At 39.5% G+C, this 21,210-nt stretch overlaps 1 protein-coding gene across 2 annotated transcripts in view; it reads right to left on the bottom strand.

Annotated features, from left to right (window-relative positions):
• The window catches only part of STK32B (serine/threonine kinase 32B), a gene marked incomplete at both ends in the record, with an annotated part of 177,057 nt that overhangs the window by 79,935 nt on the left and 75,912 nt on the right, over positions 1 to 21,210 (bottom strand). For both annotated transcript variants that reach the window (XM_082315307.1, XM_082315308.1), the window contains one exon: positions 1,841 to 2,014. In XM_082315307.1, the coding sequence (XP_082171433.1) occupies positions 1,841 to 2,014 (174 nt within the window). The remainder of the gene's footprint in view (positions 1 to 1,840; positions 2,015 to 21,210) is intronic.

Here is a 21,210-nt window from a genome sequence, read left to right as displayed (position 1 = left end):
AACAGGTATTTTGACATGTTTGGTTTTGTGAAAACTTTTGGTGTAGAGTGAAAGTAAAAACCAAACCCCAACACTTGCCCCCCGATGGAGCCAACAACCAGCTCCAGACCCCCATGCCTTCCCCTGCCTTGGTGCAAATCAACAAGTGTTGAAACCAGTGGTGTTACTCTATACTACAACCAGTGCAAAAGAGAAAATTAAGTAAAATCAAGTGCTTACTAGTCGTGATGAAGTAATACAGAAGAGAACAAAGTGTCTTGTCCAATTTCACAGTTGTACCGTGGCAATGCAGACACTGTCACAAAAAGCTATGAACAACCACAATGGCTTCAATCCAGTCCTTCATTCTCTCAAGACATCTGCCACCTTTCACAGACTTTTCTGTGAAACACTTTTAAGTCACAGGCTTGTAGCAAAATACAAGTTTTGATTACAAACTGGATTCTCTCATGAATGTTTTGACAGCCTATTTGCATAAAATGTCTCGTCATTAAAATGAGAGTGAGAAAAACGCTCATCAATTTATTTTTCACCAAGAACGTTCCTTAAGTCATAGAAAAAAAGGTCAGCCAAAATTTTGAGCTCCACTTCTAAAATATTCACTGAGAAAGCAAAACATATGCAAAATACATGGAAATGTACTAAAATAATAACAGTGTGCTAAAGATACAAAATTTCAGAAATTGCTTGCAACATTTGTGGGAGTTTCAATTGCAAGCAAAATGACTGTTGCAATGTTTACTTGAATTTTGTCTTGTGCAGTTTCAGTGATACAGGACACCCATCTACAACTGCACCTCAGATCAGAGAGAATTCGTACAGACTCTCCCTCTTCAGAAAGTCAGATCATACTTTTTATTGGTTCTTTATTGCAAAATCATGAGGCAGTTCTGGTAGATGGATGGGATGTAAACTCTCAATTAATATATTTGGAGGAATTTATTTATACTGGACACTGGAAGATCTATGGCACAACTTATTTTACTTTGGTCTCTGAAACTCACATCCAGCTTCATAACACACACAACTAATTATTTTTGTATTCAGACCACTGTAAATCAGGGAGGAATATTGTGAATGTAGCCCAAAAAGAGTAAAATAGAGGCCCAAGCCCATCATTTTATAATTTCACAGCTGCTGTGTTAACATAAAAAGAGAAGTTGCCCCGCTGCTTCAGTTAAATGCCAAACTGTTTAAGGAAAACAAACAGACCCTGATGCTTGACACCTTTTTTGACACAAATACTATGATTGCCTGCTGTAAGACAATAAAAATAACAAATTATTGTAATCTAAGAAGTGCAAAAGGATGTGCCATCTGTCACTGTTCCAACTTATTTCTACTATTTCTCTTATTTCCCCACCTCTCTTCCTTTTTCTGACCTTCATGCAGATTCTTCAAGTAAACAAATTATTCTTTATTCTCAGCCTTTGGTTTTGTGACCTTTCCCTGATGCTGTTGTGTGAAGTTGTTGCACTGGATTACAACATTTTTGTATTCAGGAACATTGGGGCACTGGAGAACTAAAAATAAATTAAAAGCAGACAGGAGGTATTTATGAGTTGTATTTAGCGTTTAAAGACCATAGTAAAAAACATACATCATAGTATGAGATAAAAACAAGAAAGGGTAGATTGAGAAGGATATGGAGCTACTGAATGGCTGAGTGCAGGAGGAAAACACTTAAAAAAAACCTTTTCAGAGCCAAATTCCACCCTTGGATAACAATGAAAATTTTTCAGAGATTTTGAATAAACAGAACCATGTAATCAGATACATGATAAAATTCTTCTGCTCTGCCAGAAGAAAGCAGCCCATCCCTCAAATGAAATTCACTCACCTGTGAATGATGTGGTATCTCTGCAAATAATCCAGGGAAAGCGCCAGCTCACAAATGTACAGCTTAACAGTTCCTTCATTAAAGTGGACGTTCTGTTGCAAATGGTAACGCAGATCACCTCCAAGTAAGAGATCAACTACCATGAACATGTCTTCTTCATCTTGAAAGGAATACCTGGAAGAAAGAGTTACAGCTGAGATGTCAGGGTCAGTGACACAGCCACAGCCGTGCCCTGGGGCAGCTCGCCATGAGTAGATCTGTTCATGGGAAGTCCATCATTTGCTCAAAAGGTATACACTGATTTCTTACTGCTGTGGTCCAGTCCTGCAACCAGACTTTGACTGTGGTGGGACTCTCTGCGCATTGAAGGTAAGCAGAGCTTGACCTGCTGCCGTACTACCGTCTTGATTGTTTTAACCATAGATTAACAACTGAATGTTGATAAAACTGTATTTAAAATACCTTTCTGGTTTATACATTTTTAAATAACCATATACCCATTCAGTTGACAAAATGGCTTACTAAAGAGCGCAATAAAATGGAAGGCCTTGAAACACACTTGGTATTCACACATGTACCACTGTAGCTCAGTGCCTGTGGAAAGTATCCTGGCAGGATTGAGAGCTGCTGTCCCAGGGGTATTTTCCAGATTCAGTAAATATACACAATGTTCTATTAGCTGAGTATTTTCTATAGCTTGATGTAGCTCCAAATTCAATAAGAACTAAAACTGTAATTTTAGTGCCTAACAATACATATTTTTTCAGTCTGCAACTTATATCTTATAAAATGACAGTCTTCATGGTTACTGACTGAATTCTTCTGGACCCTTTCCCAGAACTGCCTGTTGAATACTCTGAGGACCAAATTCTGATCTGATTTAAATCCTGTAAATCCAAAGGTGTAGCCAGCCAATGTACAGTGTATATACAGTGCCTGGGCAAGCAGGAATTTCCATGTGTTTCTACTTACCTTGGCTATGCTGCCATTGCTCTGTTTATTTCTGATCTGAGTAAACTGGCAGAAACTCTGGTTTTCATTTCTGAACGGAACTGTCTAGGATACAGTATTTTAGATTTCCCAAATGGGGAATGGTGAATACCTTATTTCTAATACAAAATCACTCTTCTCTTAGAAATTGTTTTAGAATTAATTTTGATGTGAAGTTATATTAGCTTATACCAGTTGTGGATATGAACTGCTGAGAGGTGATCTGCAATGATAGTGCCTCTTCCATCACCTTTTCTCCCATGAGGTGTGTAATATATGTTGGCTGCAGATGTGATTCAGTTCTCCTGAACTATAAAATATATGCTAAAGAAATGAAAAAGAGTGGGCTTCCAGAAAATCTTTGCCCACCCTCCCTCCAAAGGCAGAAAAGTCTATATTAGATTATTTTAATTGACAGTTACGTATAGTTTCACTTTCATTCCCAGGCTTGCCCTTTCTGAAATGAGGCACTGCTTAGGGGTTGTCACAGATGGTTCGTTTTGAATTTAAATACTTTCTATTCTTTCTGAACACAGTTCTGAGAAGCATGCATCTCTAGGTACTGTGCTCTTCTGTTGCATTTCTGTATGCCTGCCAAATGCCAGGAGGGGAAAGCCATTTTATTTGCATTAAGCTTACTTCTCAATAAGTCAAATCTCTGAAGCAAAATAGTAAAGTGGGTGACAAATGGTGTCTGCTTACCTCCAGGGACTCAGAATTTCATAACACACATGTTAAAAAAGAGAAGGCTTCAATTATATTCAAGTTACTCTGAATGTTGTGCATTACTGATCCTGGAGCAATTGCAAAAGGAAAATACGTAGTTATGTTTAAGATATTTTTCTTTTTTGACACTGCTGTTATTTTAAATGAAGTAGTTGTACCATTGAGCAGATGTAATGAGAGATGTTATTTTTTCCTTCAGTTACTGCTTGACTAAAGTGTAGATGTTGTCTGGTTCCTTTTTATATAAGAAAAAATCCAAAAAGAAAAGTTACAGATTGAAATCTCTAGTTAAATGTATAAGTGAAATATTGTGTCTAGTCTGGGACTAAGGAGCTCTCCTGGTGTCTAGAATCATATGATTACATGTCAGTAAAAATGGTTCTGATGCACCTCTGGTGTTGAGAAGGAAAGTGTCCTGAGTCATTTCTTCTGTGATTCAGCTACCACGAGGCAGAGGGTGAAGGCAGGGTAAAGAATGACTGCTGTGAACTTGCTTTTAAGTTGAAGGACTATTCCCATTTCTGAGAAACTAATGAGTGTGTTTCAAAGTGTACCCATGAGTGTTTAGTCTAGATAAAAGAGCCATCAGAACAATCCAGAAATAAATGTGAAATCTTGTCCACATCCAGGTGAATGATAACACTTGATGGAACTGGGTTTTCACTCCAAATGTGTTTTTGCTGATGCACTCTGGTTTCCTGTGCTTGTGAGTAGGGAGTAGTGGTCCTCTGTTGTCTCCCAAGCAAGCTTTTAGCGCATCTGTGAATCATGAATGATTTAAGAGAGATCAAAAAGTCAAACTGGAAAGAGCTGGTACTCTATCCCATTACATTATGTCAGGAAATAATACTCTCTGCATAGAAGAGCATGTCTACAGTCAGGTGCAGAAGGTTGCATGTTATTTCTGCTCACACTCTATAACAATGTAAGAGCAACCACACTAGGTCAGACTAGACATATATCTAGCCTGCGAGACACCGGAGAGCAGACTTTCAGGGAGGAGCAAAGAACAGTGTGGAGATATATAAAGCTTTCCTCCAGGACTCAACCAGCCTCCACCCATTCACTGCTCCAGGACTTTCTGGAACTCCATTTAGCATCTCTGGGAATCCAGGCCAGGATGACAAGAGATGGGTTTTGTCCGGGGACCTATCAGACCTGTTAGTGAATGACTGGTCTCCTGCTACTACACCTTGCTTCTCAGATAAGCACGATCCCTGCAAACAGAGCTATAAGGTTTTCAGAGATTACTCTACCCCTAGAACAAAATGTTTTGAACCCAAACAGACAAAAAAAACCCAAACCTGCAGAGATTCAGAAATATGGCTAATGTTTGCACTCATCATCAGCCTTCCTGAATCTGTCATGACCCATGAATGGGGCACAGGCCAGTTTTATTTAGACATTGAAGCTAGAATGATGCACAATGAGACACAACTCTTGAGGAGCTCTGTGTATCCTCTCCGGTGTTTTCCTCTTTCACTTGGAGTAAGATTTTTCTTTCATTTTTATTGATATATATCTGTGGTGACGCTGCTGATCCTGTCAGAAGGGTTGCTGTTATACCAGTGTAGTTAAGATATAAGCTGTATAGGCCAAGCTTGAAAGAACAGATGGTGTGGACGGATATGTTCACCCATCATCATGTATCAGCATGACATTGTATCAGCAGACTTTTTCACCTGCTCTAAATTATATCACACCTCACACACATCAATATGCTAATCACATGCATATGGCCATGGATAATGGTGTTTTCCCTGCAGTGTCGAACCAGTTGGGTCAAAGCTGCATGGATGCCATTTCTCTGACTATCTGGATCAGATCACAGTGCAATTAAAGATGCTGCAAACAAGACCATTGCAAGAGATTTTCTGGAGGGTAAATGACATCATTTCATCACAGTGAAATTATTTGTCTATGACCTAGAGGAGAGCTTGGACATGGCAAATAGCAGAAGGTCTCTGGAGCTGATGGCCACTCCACTAAGTAGCTCCTGCAGCTACAAATTTTTAAGCCACTGAATGCAGAGCAGGAGTTGCTCCAGGTCCCACTGTGCAGCTGGGTACCGAACGCTGCTGTTCCTGCTCTGCGTTAAGGACTCACAGGACTTGGTGTACCAGCTCCTGACCGGTTTCACGCATCATGGTCACAAGCAGTCGTGCCCTCTGTTTGTCTCCCTTTTACAAATCCAGTATTCTTTCTTTACACAAGAAATGAAGTATTCCCTTTCAGATTCTTGCTTTTTCAATATTTCAAGAAATAAATGGTTTTGATTTATTAGTCTAAGAATTGAAATTGACAGCAAATGAAATATTGGCCACAGGAAAAATGAATCTTTGAAAATATTGCTGCAGGTTGGGGAGGGGTTGGTGGCAAATTAACCCAGTGGAGATTAGTTTTTTGAGTAAGCACTGTAATTTTACTTTTGTAAGCTTCTTATCTGCTCAAAGGCGAATGACATATAAAAGTGCTGATTGGTTTTTGAAGTAAAATCAAAGGTTATTTCGGATTTTTATGTTAACCAGGTAACTGAGAAATACCTACTGAATGAATTATGGCATTGTGACTGATATTGAATACTAATAACACGTTACTAAATTACTGTAAAGACAAAATTTTAATCCTCCTTGAAACGAAAGAGCAAATGACTTGGAGTAAATTTTCTTTTTTTGTTTCTTTTTTTGTTTGTTTCTTAAAGAGTGTCATGAACCAGTCATAGGAAAACTGTTCTAATTACAGAGCTAGTGTCTGCTTTCTCTTGCTTGAAGAAAACTTTTAATGCATTAGAATCAGCTTTCACCAAATTAAGATAAAATAATAATGCCCCTAGCAACAGCAAATTGGATTTTTGATTATCTTCAGACTGGAAGATAAACTACCATTGAACAAAATCCTCCATGGAAACAAATTTAAACAAAGCACTTTCTGAATAAGTTATATCTGTTTCCATATTTATATATGTATATTTGTTTTAATAATATCTATTTTTTGTATTTATATCATATTTGTATTTATTATTTGTATCTCTGTCTCTTCACAAAAGCAGTTACAGATGAATTATTAAGATCATTTTTTCCCTTTGCATTCCTTCATCTCAGTTAGCTAGGGTAATTTTTTGTTGAAATGCCAGATGAGCCACCCACCCTACAGAGTTCTTGTTTCATATGTATTACCTGGGGAAAAGGACATCATGATGGATATTTTATATTTAAGAGTAAAAACACATTAGAAAAATTTCATCATTAAGCCCAAACCAAACTTCATAAATCTGAGGTAATCAATTAAAGGAAGATATGCACAGTTCAGACATTCAGATAACACATCTGCTCTGTACTGAATATGATAAAAGATTAAGGCTTGGTAGCTCCTAATTAGAAATTTAAAGAAGGATCTTTTTCCAGTTTTCCCCTGGTAACGTAAAGGGAGAAGGTAATTTTTTTAGTGACATGAAGCCCCTAGTGATGTAGATTTTCCTAGTGTAGATGTAGATGTCCCAGAACAGTGCAAAGCAGAGAACTATAATGGCGCATTGGTTCCTAACTTTGCAGTCAAAGCAAGGAATGCCAAGGGCTTGGGAAGAACTGGCCTTGTGTCTCCATGCCTTGCGGGTTCCCTCTGTGACCCTTTCTCAATTCCTGTTGCAGAGCTGCTCAACCTTGGCCTGGATTAGCAAAACCTTGAGGAACCTTTCAAATACAGACAGATCCCAACAGGGAAAACTTCCATAAGCCAATTCATCTTGTCCAAGAGAGAGCAGGCAGCTAATGGTTTGACCCTCATTAACTGGTCAGACTGGTCTCCTTCAGAGAAATCCTGTGGATGCATCTGGACTGCCTAGTGCAAGCTCATGGAGATGTCTGAGCTAGGTCCAAAGAAACCACCTCACCCAGACACAAGGTTAGTTGTGGCACCGCGGTGTTACCCCTTTTGTGAAAGCAGAATTTATTACCTCTGGGAAAGCATGAGGCTGGTCTAGTTAGGCTAGTCCGGCTTCCTGAACCCAAGCTAGCACCCCTGTGCAGTGTTGTGTGAATGTACCGGCTTCTCTGGGAATAGTCAGCTCCACTTACAGTGCTTCCCTGGTGCTGCAGTCTTGAGTGGTCAGATGGGGTTTGAATTACCCAAGTTACCACTAACCTTGTTTGTCAATGAGAATTTCCTCTCTGTAGGAAAGATTGTTCAAAAGTAGACTTCAAACTTCACAAAGGAGTGCAAATGTCAGAGCCCCTACCCCAAGTCAGGCTCTCAGGGCTTGAAGCTCTGATGTTTCCAGGGATCTCCAGGTCTCCTAGAATCTTTATCTCACAACAACATTTCCAGAAGCAGTAGACTGCCAATGCTATAGCAATCTCCCAGGAAACTATGCCAGTAAGCTGTGGATCCCAAAGGCTGGGGGACCCTTTTTGGAAGGTACAGCAAAGCTGAAAACTGAGACCTTTACTTACGGACAAGCTTTTGAATGAAGACCTGCTTTCTGCTGGAAAACCAATGTGAAGCATCATGTTACCACAGATGACTCTGCTTGGCTTTCATATAAAGGAAAAAAATTTTTACCAGCAAAATAGTTACTTACTTACTCTGTTTTTACATTATGTATAGTTCTACATGACTCCTAATTTGAAGGAGTCTTCTTGCTAAATAGAGGAAACCAATGCTGCAGCTGTATTTGCATAACAAAGATGCCCAGTGAATGTCATGAGCATACTGAGACAAGACTGGTTTCTGTGGAGCTCTTAAGGCTTGCACAAAATAAGAATGCATCAAAACTGCCCCAGAAAGAGAACAATGGAAAATACTATTAGAGTCTCTCTAGGAAATATGAGGTGAAAGGGTCGGGGCAGCACACTCACAAGACTAGATAAGGCACAGCGAACGCAGCTGCAGGTGAGGCAGGGTGAAATGGGGATGTGGCTGCCCAGCTGCACTGCCCTCTCACCCTTCCAATGCAAGCACTGCTCCAGGAGCTGTCTCAATTCTTCTGCTTGTCCTCAAAGCTTTTTGGGGCAGAGAAAACTCTTTTGTACTCTCTGCATGACACATAGTGTAAAGAAGTCACCAGGTACCTAAGTGCTGATAATATAACTTTTACTAAGATTCATATTCCAAGTAACTAGGATCCCATATCCAACTGGCTTGTAATTTGTACAAGCAGAGTTTATATACAATGGGCTTTATATTTTGCTGGGAAAGAAAATAAGCATTTTGTCTTTTCTTTATAAAGCAAAATGTACTGCAAAAGTATAGCACACAACCTTATTACACTTATTTACTTGAAAGAAGTAAAAAACTGAACAAGAAAAAAAGATCAGTTGGTAGTCTGTATGTAACATGACAAGCAATATGTATGAGGTATCAGAGAAACTGAAGAAAAACATAGGTTCAAAACTCCCTGGTATAAGTATGGTGGAATATAATATAGGTATAGCATAGGCTGGTATAGGTATAGGTTATAGCATAGTATGGGTGCCAAAAATAGCAACTTTGTTCATTCATATATCAAATCATTACAAACCTGCCTGTGCTGAATAGGTACACTGAAAAATATTATACCCACTGTGACTGAGAATAGCAAATACTTATCTTTGAATTACATATTTTATAAAATGAGATGTTCAAGCTAATCAAAGTAATGTCAAGTCTGTGTGTTCTGCCAGCCAAGCACAAGCCTCAAGAGACAAACCCCTGAGATTTATGAACTTCGTAAATATAAGTATGCAAGTGTTATGAAGGAATGTTGGAACTGTTCCTTCATAATGTCTGTTTTGCTTACATTTCTATAGATTTCTTTTGTCCTTTTGGAAAATGGATACGCATTGGTTATCAGGATTTGCAATTTGTGCTTGCGAAATATTTAATAGAAGTCTATTGTTGCAAAGAAATGGAAATACATTTATTTCCAAACTCAGAAAGTCAAGAGTCATTTCTCCAAATGCTGTTAAGAACAAAGGATGATAACTTCCTTTATTTCTTTATAAAGACACAAAAATGTCTTTCAAGATTATGTAAAAAAACTTTTGAGAACAGGAAAACTCAACTATAAAGAATTAAGTTGTTTATGCTTATTTGATATACCTTCTCAAATTCTATTAACTCTGATGTGGCCAAAGGGGACAATTAAGAAGAATGACTAAATAAAAAATAGCCTGAAATGAAGTTGAAAGATGCCAGGAATTTCTGTCTCAACAAAGGTAGTAAGAGAAATGTTACAGACTTACTCGCATAGTATATGTTCATATAACCAACACCAATTAATATTAGCTCCTAACCAGCTAAGGCTTGTCAATTAGAGACAGTTTAGTATTCATCCACACACGGAGGAAAAGTTTTTTTGTCCCTCCAGGACGTTGAGGAGATAAGCCCACAAACCCTCTCTGACCTGAAAAACAGCTGCTCATCACCCCCACGTGCACTGCCACAGCATTCGGCTCAGCTCATCATGAGCTACACAACCATGCACCAGGCAGGCAGCAAAAAACAGTAATGAACTAAACATAAAAAAGCAAAATGCAAACCAAATAACTGCTGTTTCTTGTTTTACTATACACTTTGCTTTCTCCTCATGAAATAAACCTCATCATTAATCTATTTTTACATGCGCAAACTACAGGTTATTGATCAATGCTCTTTTGAACTGTTCAAGTTCTTTGTGAGTCCTGATCATTTGAGATGGTTTGCCTTAGAGCAGCTTCTCTTTTACTCCTTCATCCAGTTCTAATCTACCAATGCATTGCTCCCTCTAAAGGAAGCGTCTTTATTTCTTCCTCTGATTTTGCACATGCTAGCAGAGGATGAGGTTGTTTGAGATGTGGGTTATGGTAATAACTGTGGATATTTTTCTTATCCTTAATCATGGTGTCTTCTCTGGTATGGCAAAGAAACCATGTGATTAAATGTTGGTGGTCGTCTACTAAATTAGAAAGAATTCTTACTGTTTAGACTATTTTGTGTTCCTCTAGACGGGGAGTGAAGACCTTACAGCCAGGCCCACAGTCACATGAGATACACATCTTTACATTGTGATTGAGTAGTGTTCACTGAACATTAAGACAGATGTGTAGAATTTTGGATGGAAGGGCTCTCTGGATGCCAACAAGTCCAACCTCGTGCTTGAAGCAGGACTGATTTCAAATTTAGGTCAGGTGCCCTGGGGCTTGTCCAGGGCAGTTTGAAAATCGCCAGGGATGGAAATTCCACAGCCTTTCCAAGAAGCGTATTCTAGCCACTCATTGAGTTTTGAAGAAACCTTGTGCTTATACCCAGTTTGGATTTCTCTTGCTGCACCATGTCACTCTTGTCACTCATCCTTTCAGTGTAAATGTCTTTTAAAAAGAGTTTTTCTCCATCTGTATATATTGCCATCTTTCTGCCATTACCACCATACCCTTGGGTAGTGGAAGACTGCGATTAGTTCCCTTCCTCAGCTCAGCAGTGTCATGTCCCAGCTCTGCTCCCTAACCCCGGAGCAATGATACTTCTCCAAATCTTGTAGACAAAGGTTTGGTGAACTTATTCCAAGAAAGACCACTGCGGGAGGTAACTTTTGAGACAATGAGTCTTCACAAACATGTGTTTGAGGCCTAAAAAATTTCAGACAAATAGGATGAATTTTTGGTGGACTATGAATGACTGAAAGTAGAAAAACTACCACACAGCCACACTGCTAGCAATTACTATGACTCTGACAACATTTTTATTCCCATGTATTAAGTGATCCATTTTTCCAAGCCTGTCTTTAAAAGTGCTTTCTGATAATTTGTTTTTCAGGAGAAAATTAATTACTTTTCTGGCTCATTTGCTTGTATACTTGTAGGCTTAATGGCACAGTCTCATGACAAAGTCTGTGTTTTCTCAAATATTATTAGGCCAATGATAAAGTAAGACTTGCAAATGAATGCAAAAATAGGCTCATGTCTCAGTCTATTTGTTTAGGATTTTTAGCAGACTTGGATGCAATATCGTCAAAGCTCATTTTAATTATTCTACTATCACAAAAAGCACAGCAGCTTTCACCAAGTTCACTCAGTTTTACTCTCTGTGTCCAAAATCAGCTTCATTCACCATTTTTTTTCCCAAGTGTTTTATCTTTCATATATATTTTGTTGAGGGGATTAAAGTCTTCACTATCTCCTCTTCTATGTATAGCCTTCTTTAGAGTAGGTACATCACAATTACACGAGAGCTCTATTCTGGTTGAGTGAATAAGAGTGTATATAGAAGGCACTTCGGATTTGCTGATATTCTCAGCTGAATGCTGTCTCTAAAATCCATTCAGCTGTGTTTGAGATGTGCTGTGACTGGCTATACTCATACTTAGCAAATGTTCGCCAAGTTCTTCATTATCATTTTGTGTTATTATCACTGCTAATTTATATCACTTCATATGCACGTGGCACTACAGCAGTAGCAATTATTTGTATAGTGCCAACTAGTCTCTCTTTTCCCTTGCTTGTCTCAAACACATCCAATTAAAGCAAGCAGCAGACAGCATATGTGAAGAACTCAGGGAAACTGCTCACACAAACAAGTGCCCCGCTACCAATACAGGAAACAGCTCACCAAGAAAAGTAGGTTCTTGGGAAAGAAGTGGACAAGGAAAAAGTTCATTGGGAATAGTGGACTGAAAACATGGACCGAATTTGGGATGCAAGTCCAGAGCTCAGTCTTCAACTTGCAAAGCTTGGTATATTTGTAACTTATGGTCCATCCTGATGAATAGAAAATCAAGAAAAGGCAGTAGGAAGCCAGCGTGGATGAGCAAGGAGATTCTACCTGAACTCAAATGGAAAAAAGAAGTGTACAAGAGGTGGAAGTGGGGGTAGGTGACCCAGGAGGAACACAGAGTTGCTGTCTGATCTTGCAGGGATAGGGTTAGGAAAGCCAAGGCTGACCTGGACTAAAGTCTGGCAAAGGATGTGAAAGGCAACAAGAAAGGATTCTACAAGTCAGCAAAAGGAAGAGTAGGGAAAATATGAGTCCATTGCTGAATGGGGCAGAGGAGTTGGTGACAGATGACATGGAAAAGACTGAGGTGCTCAATGCCTTCTTCAACCTCAATCTCCACTGGTAAAACCACACTTCAGGAATTCCAGGCCCCAGAAGGAAAACCTGGAGCAAGAAAGACCCTAGGTGGAGGAGGATGAGGTTAGGGAGCACTTAAACAAACTGGACATATATAAATCCATGGAGCCTGATGGATTGCACCCATGAATGCTGAGGGAGCTGGCTGATTTCATTTCAAGGTTGCTGCCAAATATCTTTGGAAGGTTATGGCAGTTGGGAGAGGTGGCTGAAGACTGAAGAAAAGCAAATGTCACTCCTATCCTCAAGAAGGGCAAGAAGGAAGATCTGGGGAACTATAGGCTGGTCAGCCTCACCACATTCCCTAGGAAGGTGGCGAAGTAACTAATCCTGGACATCATGTCCAAACACATGAAAGACGAGAATGAAATTGGGAGTAGTCAGCACAAATTTACAAAGGGGGATCTCCTGAAGTTCAACAAGGTGAAATGTGCACCTGAGGAGGAACAACCCCATGCACCAGTACATACTGGGTCTGACTGACTAGAAAGCAGCCTTGCAGAAAAGGATCTTGCATTCCTGATGAACACCAAGTTGGCCATAAGCCAGCAATGTGCCCTTGCAGCAAAGCAGGCCAACAGCATCCTGAGCTGCATAAGGAGGAGTGTTGCCAGCAGGTCAAGTGAGGTGATCCTTCCTCTCTTCTCAGCGCCAGTGAGGCCACATCTGGAATACTGCATCCAGTTCTGGGGTTCCCAGCACAAGAAAGAGTCCAGTGCAGGGTCACAAAGATGATTAAAGGACTGGAGCATTTTTCATATGAGAAGAGGCTGAGAGAGCTGGGATGGTTCAGCCTGGAGAAGAGAAGGCTCAGGGGGATCTTATTAAGGTACATAAATACCCGAAGGGAGAGCGCAAAGAGGGTGGAGCCAGGCTCTTTTCTGTGGTGCCCAGTGACAGCACAAGAGGCAATGGGCACAAATTAAAACATATGAATTCCATCTGATCACAAGGAAATACTTCTTCGCTGTGAGGGTTGTCAAACATTGGAACAGGTTGCCCAGAGAGGCTGTGGAGTCTTCATTTGGTGAAATACTAAAATCGCAACTGCTCAGCCTGCCTTAGGTGACTCTGTTTGAGATGGGGGTTTGGATTAGATGAACTCAAGAGGTCACTTCCAAGCTAAATAATTCTGTGATTCTGTGATCTTTTCATTACAGCAGCTAACTGATTGGCTCTCTAAACTGGGGCTACACACAATAAAAGGGGTGTTGAAGAACAGAGTTTGAGCAGATATTTGTCTCATGGAGAATTTCCTCTATTTCCCTTCCCTCTTTCTCACAACCTCATTATTTGAGGTTCACAGTACTTCATTTAGTGGAAGATTTAAAAAAAAAAAATAGTTACGACATTTCTAAATAGAGATAAGCACTAGTTACTAAACGAGGATTTCAACCAGACCAAATAACCCAAAGTTTCATAGTATTTAACAATAAGGTTTTGCTGGGGCAACAGCAGCTATTGGAAAAAGGCTATTGCAGGTCTGGACTCATACTTGGTGGAACCCAAAGTTCAGCAGTCAACTTGTTATACCTTACAACAAATAATTGCCCAAGCCTCTCTATTGTTAACTTCAAACACTGTTCTCTTTTAGAGACAATTTTATAAGAGTCTTTTTTCAGGTTTATGAAGCAAAGAAACATCAAAGTTGTAGCACTCACCATTAAACTTCAATCATAACAAAATTTAACCTTCAGCACATGAAAAACTTCACTGAATGAAAAACAAATGAACACATTTTGGAGTTAAGAATAGGCTTAAGGCTTTGCTGTATATAACCTTAGAAACTGCAGTGATTGTGTATGTGTATCTGTGTGCATGAGGCACTCTGCATGGGTTGAGAGGCTTAAAATAGTGCTTTTCTTTTTTATTTATTTAGGCATTAACCAGGTTTTCCTCTGAGCTACAAGAAAACCTTCATTTTTTACATGCTTACTTTGCACATGTACACCTTCTGCAGCTAGTTGTCTCACTGGAATTGGACAGACTTCCAATTACACCCTTCCCTCTGCCTGACTTTGCTGTAGACTAATGAATGTTTCATCTTCTTTTGTTTTTGTTAGAAATACCCAAATACTTTTCAGCCATTTTTCTGTAGAATGTCCTCCACACTGATACTATCCCTGGTGAATAAAAGCAGCTGCTCAAAAGGTTTCACCCAAGCAGCTCCTCCTATTTTCTGTAATTAAATCAGTTAATTTAAAACTGTGGTGCTGAAGCGTAATGTTTTCAATCACATGTAGATGCCTACTAACATATTCAGTGAAACCAAGTATTCCTCTTAGTACAATGTACATCATTTTTTAATTGTGAACATTTCTAAAATGTTAAAATAAATTAAACAAGTTGGACTGAAACACTGCTCACTCTGCTGAATCTTTACTAGCTCATTTCAGGCTTACCTTCTTAATTGGCATACAAGTTATTTTTCAAGCTTTCCAGGCCCAAAAGGTGGAGCAAAACTCTGAATAGTAATGTGACGAATATAGTGCAGAGCTAATCAAGCTTATTGTCACTCTGTCATTTTAACTGAGGACAGATAGCTGTTTTCAGTTTGAACTTTTTTCCCCACAAAAATTTCCTTACAATCAATTCTTCTGGAAGGAATGTAAGACAGCAGTGTGATTTAAGTGGTTCCCCAAGCAGCATAAGCATATATGAAACAACCTTTTTTTACTGTTGTTTCTTACCCATACATCAAATCTAAGAGAAATCTTGGAGAACATACATAGAAATAAATAGGTTTCTAGAACATTAGTCATAAATCCAACTGGACAAGAACTCAACAACATACTAGAATTGAGCTTCTTAGACCTAGTTTTGCCCTGACTACCTTCATGCATGTTATTAATGTGCTTTGGGTTAGAAGAGTAGTTTCTATAGGATTGCTGCGTAGTAAGTAGACAGTCCTGATCATAGGTGTGCTAACTGCTCTCTAGAGATTCCCTTTTTTTTCCATTGATTACAGAGGTAGCCCATGGGCATGAGGCTGATGTCTGAAGTCAGCTGGGAAGAACTGAAGTCCTCTAGAGGTTGTCTTTTCTGTTTTGGGAAGTCCCTAATATGATCAGGGCATCACATTCGCATGTACATTTTGACTGCTACAGAAGGGTTGATAAATATGAGTGACAGTGGACATTTTTTGTTCGATTAGCAAAAGCAAAAATAAGATAGCATTTCTGACTTATGATGCTCTTACAAGTGCTGAGTTCCTTCCTTTAAATGTGGTGCATATCTTGCTTCTGATCACTTAATTGATTTTACATTTAGCTCCAGGAAAACAGACCTTCATCTATTCACATTAAAAAGAGAGGGAAAGTACTAAGTTGGAAATGCAATATGTTATAATGCATAATCCAGGAAAAAGGCAAATAATGAAAACTTCCATAATTTTCTGTCTCTATTCCTCAACCCCTTCTGAAGAAGCTTTTGGTTAATGTTCAATTTCATGTAAATGACACCTTCTTCTTTAACAGGAACAAGATTTACTGCAAGGAGACATGGAAAGAGGGAGGAGCCCTAGGGATCCTGAAGAAGAAGATGCTTTAAGGCAGTTATAAATATAGGAATAATTAAAATTAAATAATCATAGGTACTTTCCTGGTGTTTTTTTTTTTTTAAATCTTTTTATATTGTTGTCTCTAATACCAGCATAGCAGCAAAACCTAAAGGAAAAAAAGCTGCTCAAAAATCTCCTCTGTTTAACACATCTTACTCTCATGTATTGATAAACAATTGAGTTGGCACACAAACTGTAGTGATCAGACACACAGCTGGTCACAAAGTAACCTGCATTGGCTCACACCACTGTAAGGATGCAGGCTAGGACATATATGTGGCTAGTTCTCAGCTGGCAGCCTTTTAATCTAGATTAATTTGAATACAAGCAGTCAGATAACCAAACCCCAAGATTCTTAGTATTCTGTTTCATGGCAGTTCTTGCACCACACTCATCACCACAGGAGGGGCTTCCATCAGTATTTTGTGTATGTGCCGCGTATTCATGTCCCCTCCTTAGTATGTAGAGTGGAACATCTTCCCTTGTAGGAGAGCTTTTGGATCTTTTTGTTTTCTGAAATGCACAGCACTGTAAGCACTATGTTAGAAAAGTTCTACCATGCTCTCAGTAGAAAGAGAAGAGGTTTGATACAGCCCTCAGATCCTGGGAAAGCCTATGTCTAAAGAAAAAGGGAAAAAACCCTTTTGCTGCATTACTTTATCCAAGTTCAGTGTTGTGAATCAGCTAAAGCTCTGTGTAAGCCAGTGCGCTGTATGGCAGTCCAGGTCTTAGGAGAGCAGCTGGGAGAATGACAGCCGCTCCCCAGGCTAGGTCTTCCCCACACTGTCCTCCAGGCATAGCACCTGGCACAAATAACCTGACAGAGAGCATGTGTTTCTTGGCCCTGTCTGCCCAAGAATGGGATTTTATGATCTCATCACATGAAAACAAAAATGAACTTAATTCTTCCTGTTTTCTCTGTTTAAATTTTCTGGGAACTATTGTCAATGATTCACTGTTCTTTATTTATTGTAACTGCCACCAAAGAGTAATATTTTTGTCATGGCAGAATTTTATTTCAGAATACGAATAATCAGATCTTATAGCCACTCCTATATTCAGCATCGTGTTTTCCCAGTTCCAATTATAGCCACAATAAATGCTAAGATTTGTTATAAAACTGAGATAACTCTTGCCTTCTTAGTTTACAGTTGAGTTTATCAAGTTGATTCAGAGCAATCACAAAGAAGGAACTTCAGTTGTCAGCTACTATTGTTCTATCTCACCCCAGACATTTAAATTTATTCTGCAAAATTGTCTGTCAAGCCTTCAATGTTTACTCTTCTTTTTTTAATTATAACGTGGCAGAGTGATGTTATTTGTGGTAACAGTGCTTAGCTTAATGGAGATGCAGAGAGGAGGAGCATGTCAAACTGGAGCAAGGAGAGACACCAATGACAGCAAAGAAGATCACCTTCGAAAGCAACATTGCCCTAAGGAGGGATCATTATCGTTAGGGCTGCACCCAGAGCCTATGTCATCAGGCTTCTTGTCTCCTGATGCAAACAGAAGCAGATATGAAGGAATGATACTGAAAACACACATACTTCCTTGCATGCACTATTTCCCAGCTTCCACATGTATGGCTTCTTGAATCACTATTTATATATTAAGAATACAACAAAATACAGCAGATATTAATTGTATACAGTAGCTATCAATGGACATACTGGTGTCTTTCAGGAAGACTTCCCTGGCTGCATGTCCTGTACCATTACAGGCCTCCTGCCAGAGATAGGTTGTGTTATTGGTCAAGAAGATGAGATGGGAAATAAGTTGGATGCAATTGTTGTGGATGCCCAAATCTACATCTGAAGAGCTGCAGCCCTTTCTCTATCTACATTGCTGAGCTAGTGGCTGAACAGTTGCTTTTTCCAGTGGGTCAGTAGGACAGGATCCAGTGTTGCTTCCTTTCCTGACCTGTCCTGCCTCAGCACACATGTGGCTTGATCTTACCCTGAATCTCTCTCAACCTGTTTCTTTATAAAGAAAATAGGAGGAGGAAGGAAATTTAAGCAACAGTGCTTCAAAATTTGGTTCACTGATGCTCAAAACATCCATGGAAGTCCCAGGTTTTCATCCTTTTTTTTTTTTTTCTTTTTAAATCTGTGCCCAAGCAGTACAAAAGCTGGTAGAAATACTACCACAGCCAGAGTACAAGAGTTTTGTCACTTAAAATAATAATTATTGTTGGTTTTGTTGTTGTTGTTGTTGTTGTTATTATTATTATTATTATTTATTATTAAGTCAGGATACAAGGGGAGAGGAGGAAAGAGTTTCTGGGGATATAGTAGCCCAAGTATTTCCTTTGGATATATCCTGAAGAAAACAAAGCAGGAGCTTCTGAGTTTCCACGCTGTTAAAGAGCTTGTTCCCGTGGGGCGCAGGAGGGGCACCAGCCTGCTGATGTTACAGCTTCAGAGCTGGGCAGTCTGGACACCAAGGTGGATGTAGATCTTCTGGCTCGGCCAATCCAGAAGTCTGCATATGGGGAAGGAGGCAGAAAGCCAGCCTTGGAGCCCTTTCTTCTTCACAGCCCACTAGCAAAGGAGTCCAGAGTCTGGCTGTCTAACAGTCCTCCAGGCAAGACAATAAGGGGGAGGTTTCCAACAAAATTTTATCTTAATTGATACACGTCTTCAGAACATTTGATTCACTTTAATTGTGGTTTTCCTCATAGAAAAAACTTCCCCTGGAAAAATTTCATCCGGCTAGAATAACAGCAAATTTATCTTGCTATGCACTAGGAGAAACTCATTATAAGCTGTCCCCCCAAGTTGTATTCGTCTTAGTTTGAAGTAATAATTACAGTGGATCTGACTCTTGGTGCTAAGGCTGGCAGCTGTAGCTAAATTGGATGGGACAATGGAAACAATATATTCCTTCAATAAGCTAGTATGAGACTGAAAAACATTTTGGGTTGGGACTGGGACCAAGAAAGAAACACTGCTTTGTTGTGCACATAAACCAAAGCTTCTAACAGAGGCTGATGGCAATTTACACACTATAGTAAATGAGAGCGGAAAGATACTTTTAGCATGCAAATATGTAGACTGAAGCTGTAAATTTATCCTCTGACAGAAAGAGGCACATAGCTGCAGAAATCATCCTTTGTGAACGCATGTGTTAACTACAGTCTTGAGCACAGTTTCAGAAATAGAGTGAAAGCAGTCAAGAAAGCTGAAATTCTAAGAATGAAGCTGGGTAACAGCCTAAATACAAGACTGGCAAGGACAAAATCTTCACTTCTTTCTTAGTCTCACATTCTTCTGTAATTCTTAGGCCACATCTTTAAATAGGCATCTAAACAATCAGGAAATTGTTTATTGGTTCATTCATCTGTGTGTAAATATGGAGTCACCTGTATACACCACTGAGCCTTAGACCACTGGGATAAATCTCTCTGTCATCTCTCTCCGTAACGATGGCAATATTCAGCAGCCTCACAGACTTGTAGCGAGGAGGAAACAATGAGTGCGGAGCATCCTGCACATCCTATCGAGACTGTCAGCCTACCGTTCTGGTTTCTGGTTCTGCCTCAGGAGAGTAAATTTTAATGCAGGCTGTAGGTGTGGCTGCTCTGCAAAACAGAAACGAAAAGGCAGAAAGGAAGAGGTGGCTTTGTAACCACGGGCAAGGCAAACACTGGCCTTCTGTCACTGCTCTGCTTTTTGTCAACAGCATCCCATTTTAACATGAGCACAGCTCTTCTGCTATGCAGGGGTGGATCTCAGGGTCAGAGACTTTTGCAGCCTGGCTTCCCAGTGGAGGAGCAATCAATCAGCACTGGTTTGTGATGGAAGTCTGTTTCAAATGGATATTTATGAGGAAATCAATCTGAAATTTCCTTGGCTTTAGCAACTAGCTTATTACATAGAAGGGGGAGAACGAATGTCACTTGTACCACCAGGTGATACTCATTTCACTTCCGAAAAAAAGGCTCCAGTTGCCAACAGGCAACCTAGCTGCCCAGCTAGGTTTTACACACCCAGCATGCAGAGTCCAAATCATCTCCTCCCTTCCTTTCCCTGCTGGCATTAACATGGGTCCTGAGATCCTCATCCCAGGGCTCTGCTTGTAGAGATTTATATTGTGCTATTCGGTACTAAAGAATCTCCCTTCCATTTTGGCTCTGCACCAAATCACGTCCACCCCATTTGCTTTCCTGTGAACCATCTCTGACTTAATCACTGAGCAGTGCCTTGAGTATTTGCATTAGTTCATATAAAAAAGCAGATCCAAACTGGAATCTTTCAAGCAAGTCTTCACTTGCTGGGAGGCAGGTCTTTCAAAAAGAAGCCAAATATTTTTTAAGTATAACTGACTAGCATTTTGTTGCTTATAAAATGAGGAAAGAAAATCACTATTAAATCAGAAAAGCTCAAAAGTGATCACATCTGTAACGCGACATTTATAATGTGGCATGTGTGATGACGGTCTGTGCTCAGAAAGATAAGGGCAGAGCATGAGATAAAAATTCACCTCAAATGAATCATCAAGGGAGTAATATTAAGAATAAAAGTGGGCTAATACAATTATTTTCCCAAATGTGAGACTGTAAATCACCTTACCCCGCAGCTTCAAGGCTTCTGTCACAATATGGAAGAAAAATAATTAATTATAAAGATATGCATTGCATTCACATTCTCTGCACAAAACTCCACAAAACTCAATAAAAACAATCAAAGCAATTACTACAGAAGAAAAAAGTGCCTTTAAAAGATCTGTTTAAAGATCTATAAGGAATGATGAACCATTTGTTTCTTTCTTTGCCACTATTATAACTGGCTTGCTTTGTTATTGGCATCACTGATGCACCAGTTCTCAAAAAGACAATCCAGTGGGAATGGGAAAGGAATCAGAAGAGCCTTAGCAATTAGTGAAATGTTAAAAGGGTAAAAACTGCACAATCAGGTGATGGCAGCATGAAGCCATCAAGGTACCAGCAGTACTGAAGTTTGGTCTACATGCCAATGGCATAAATTGTGTATGAAATGAATATTTAAAAGGTAGG

This window comes from Platalea leucorodia, assembly GCF_965183815.1.
Source record: "Platalea leucorodia genome assembly, chromosome: 6".
In the NCBI taxonomy this organism is placed as follows: domain Eukaryota; kingdom Metazoa; phylum Chordata; class Aves; order Pelecaniformes; family Threskiornithidae; genus Platalea; species Platalea leucorodia.
This window is presented reverse-complemented; position numbering and strand designations above follow the sequence as displayed.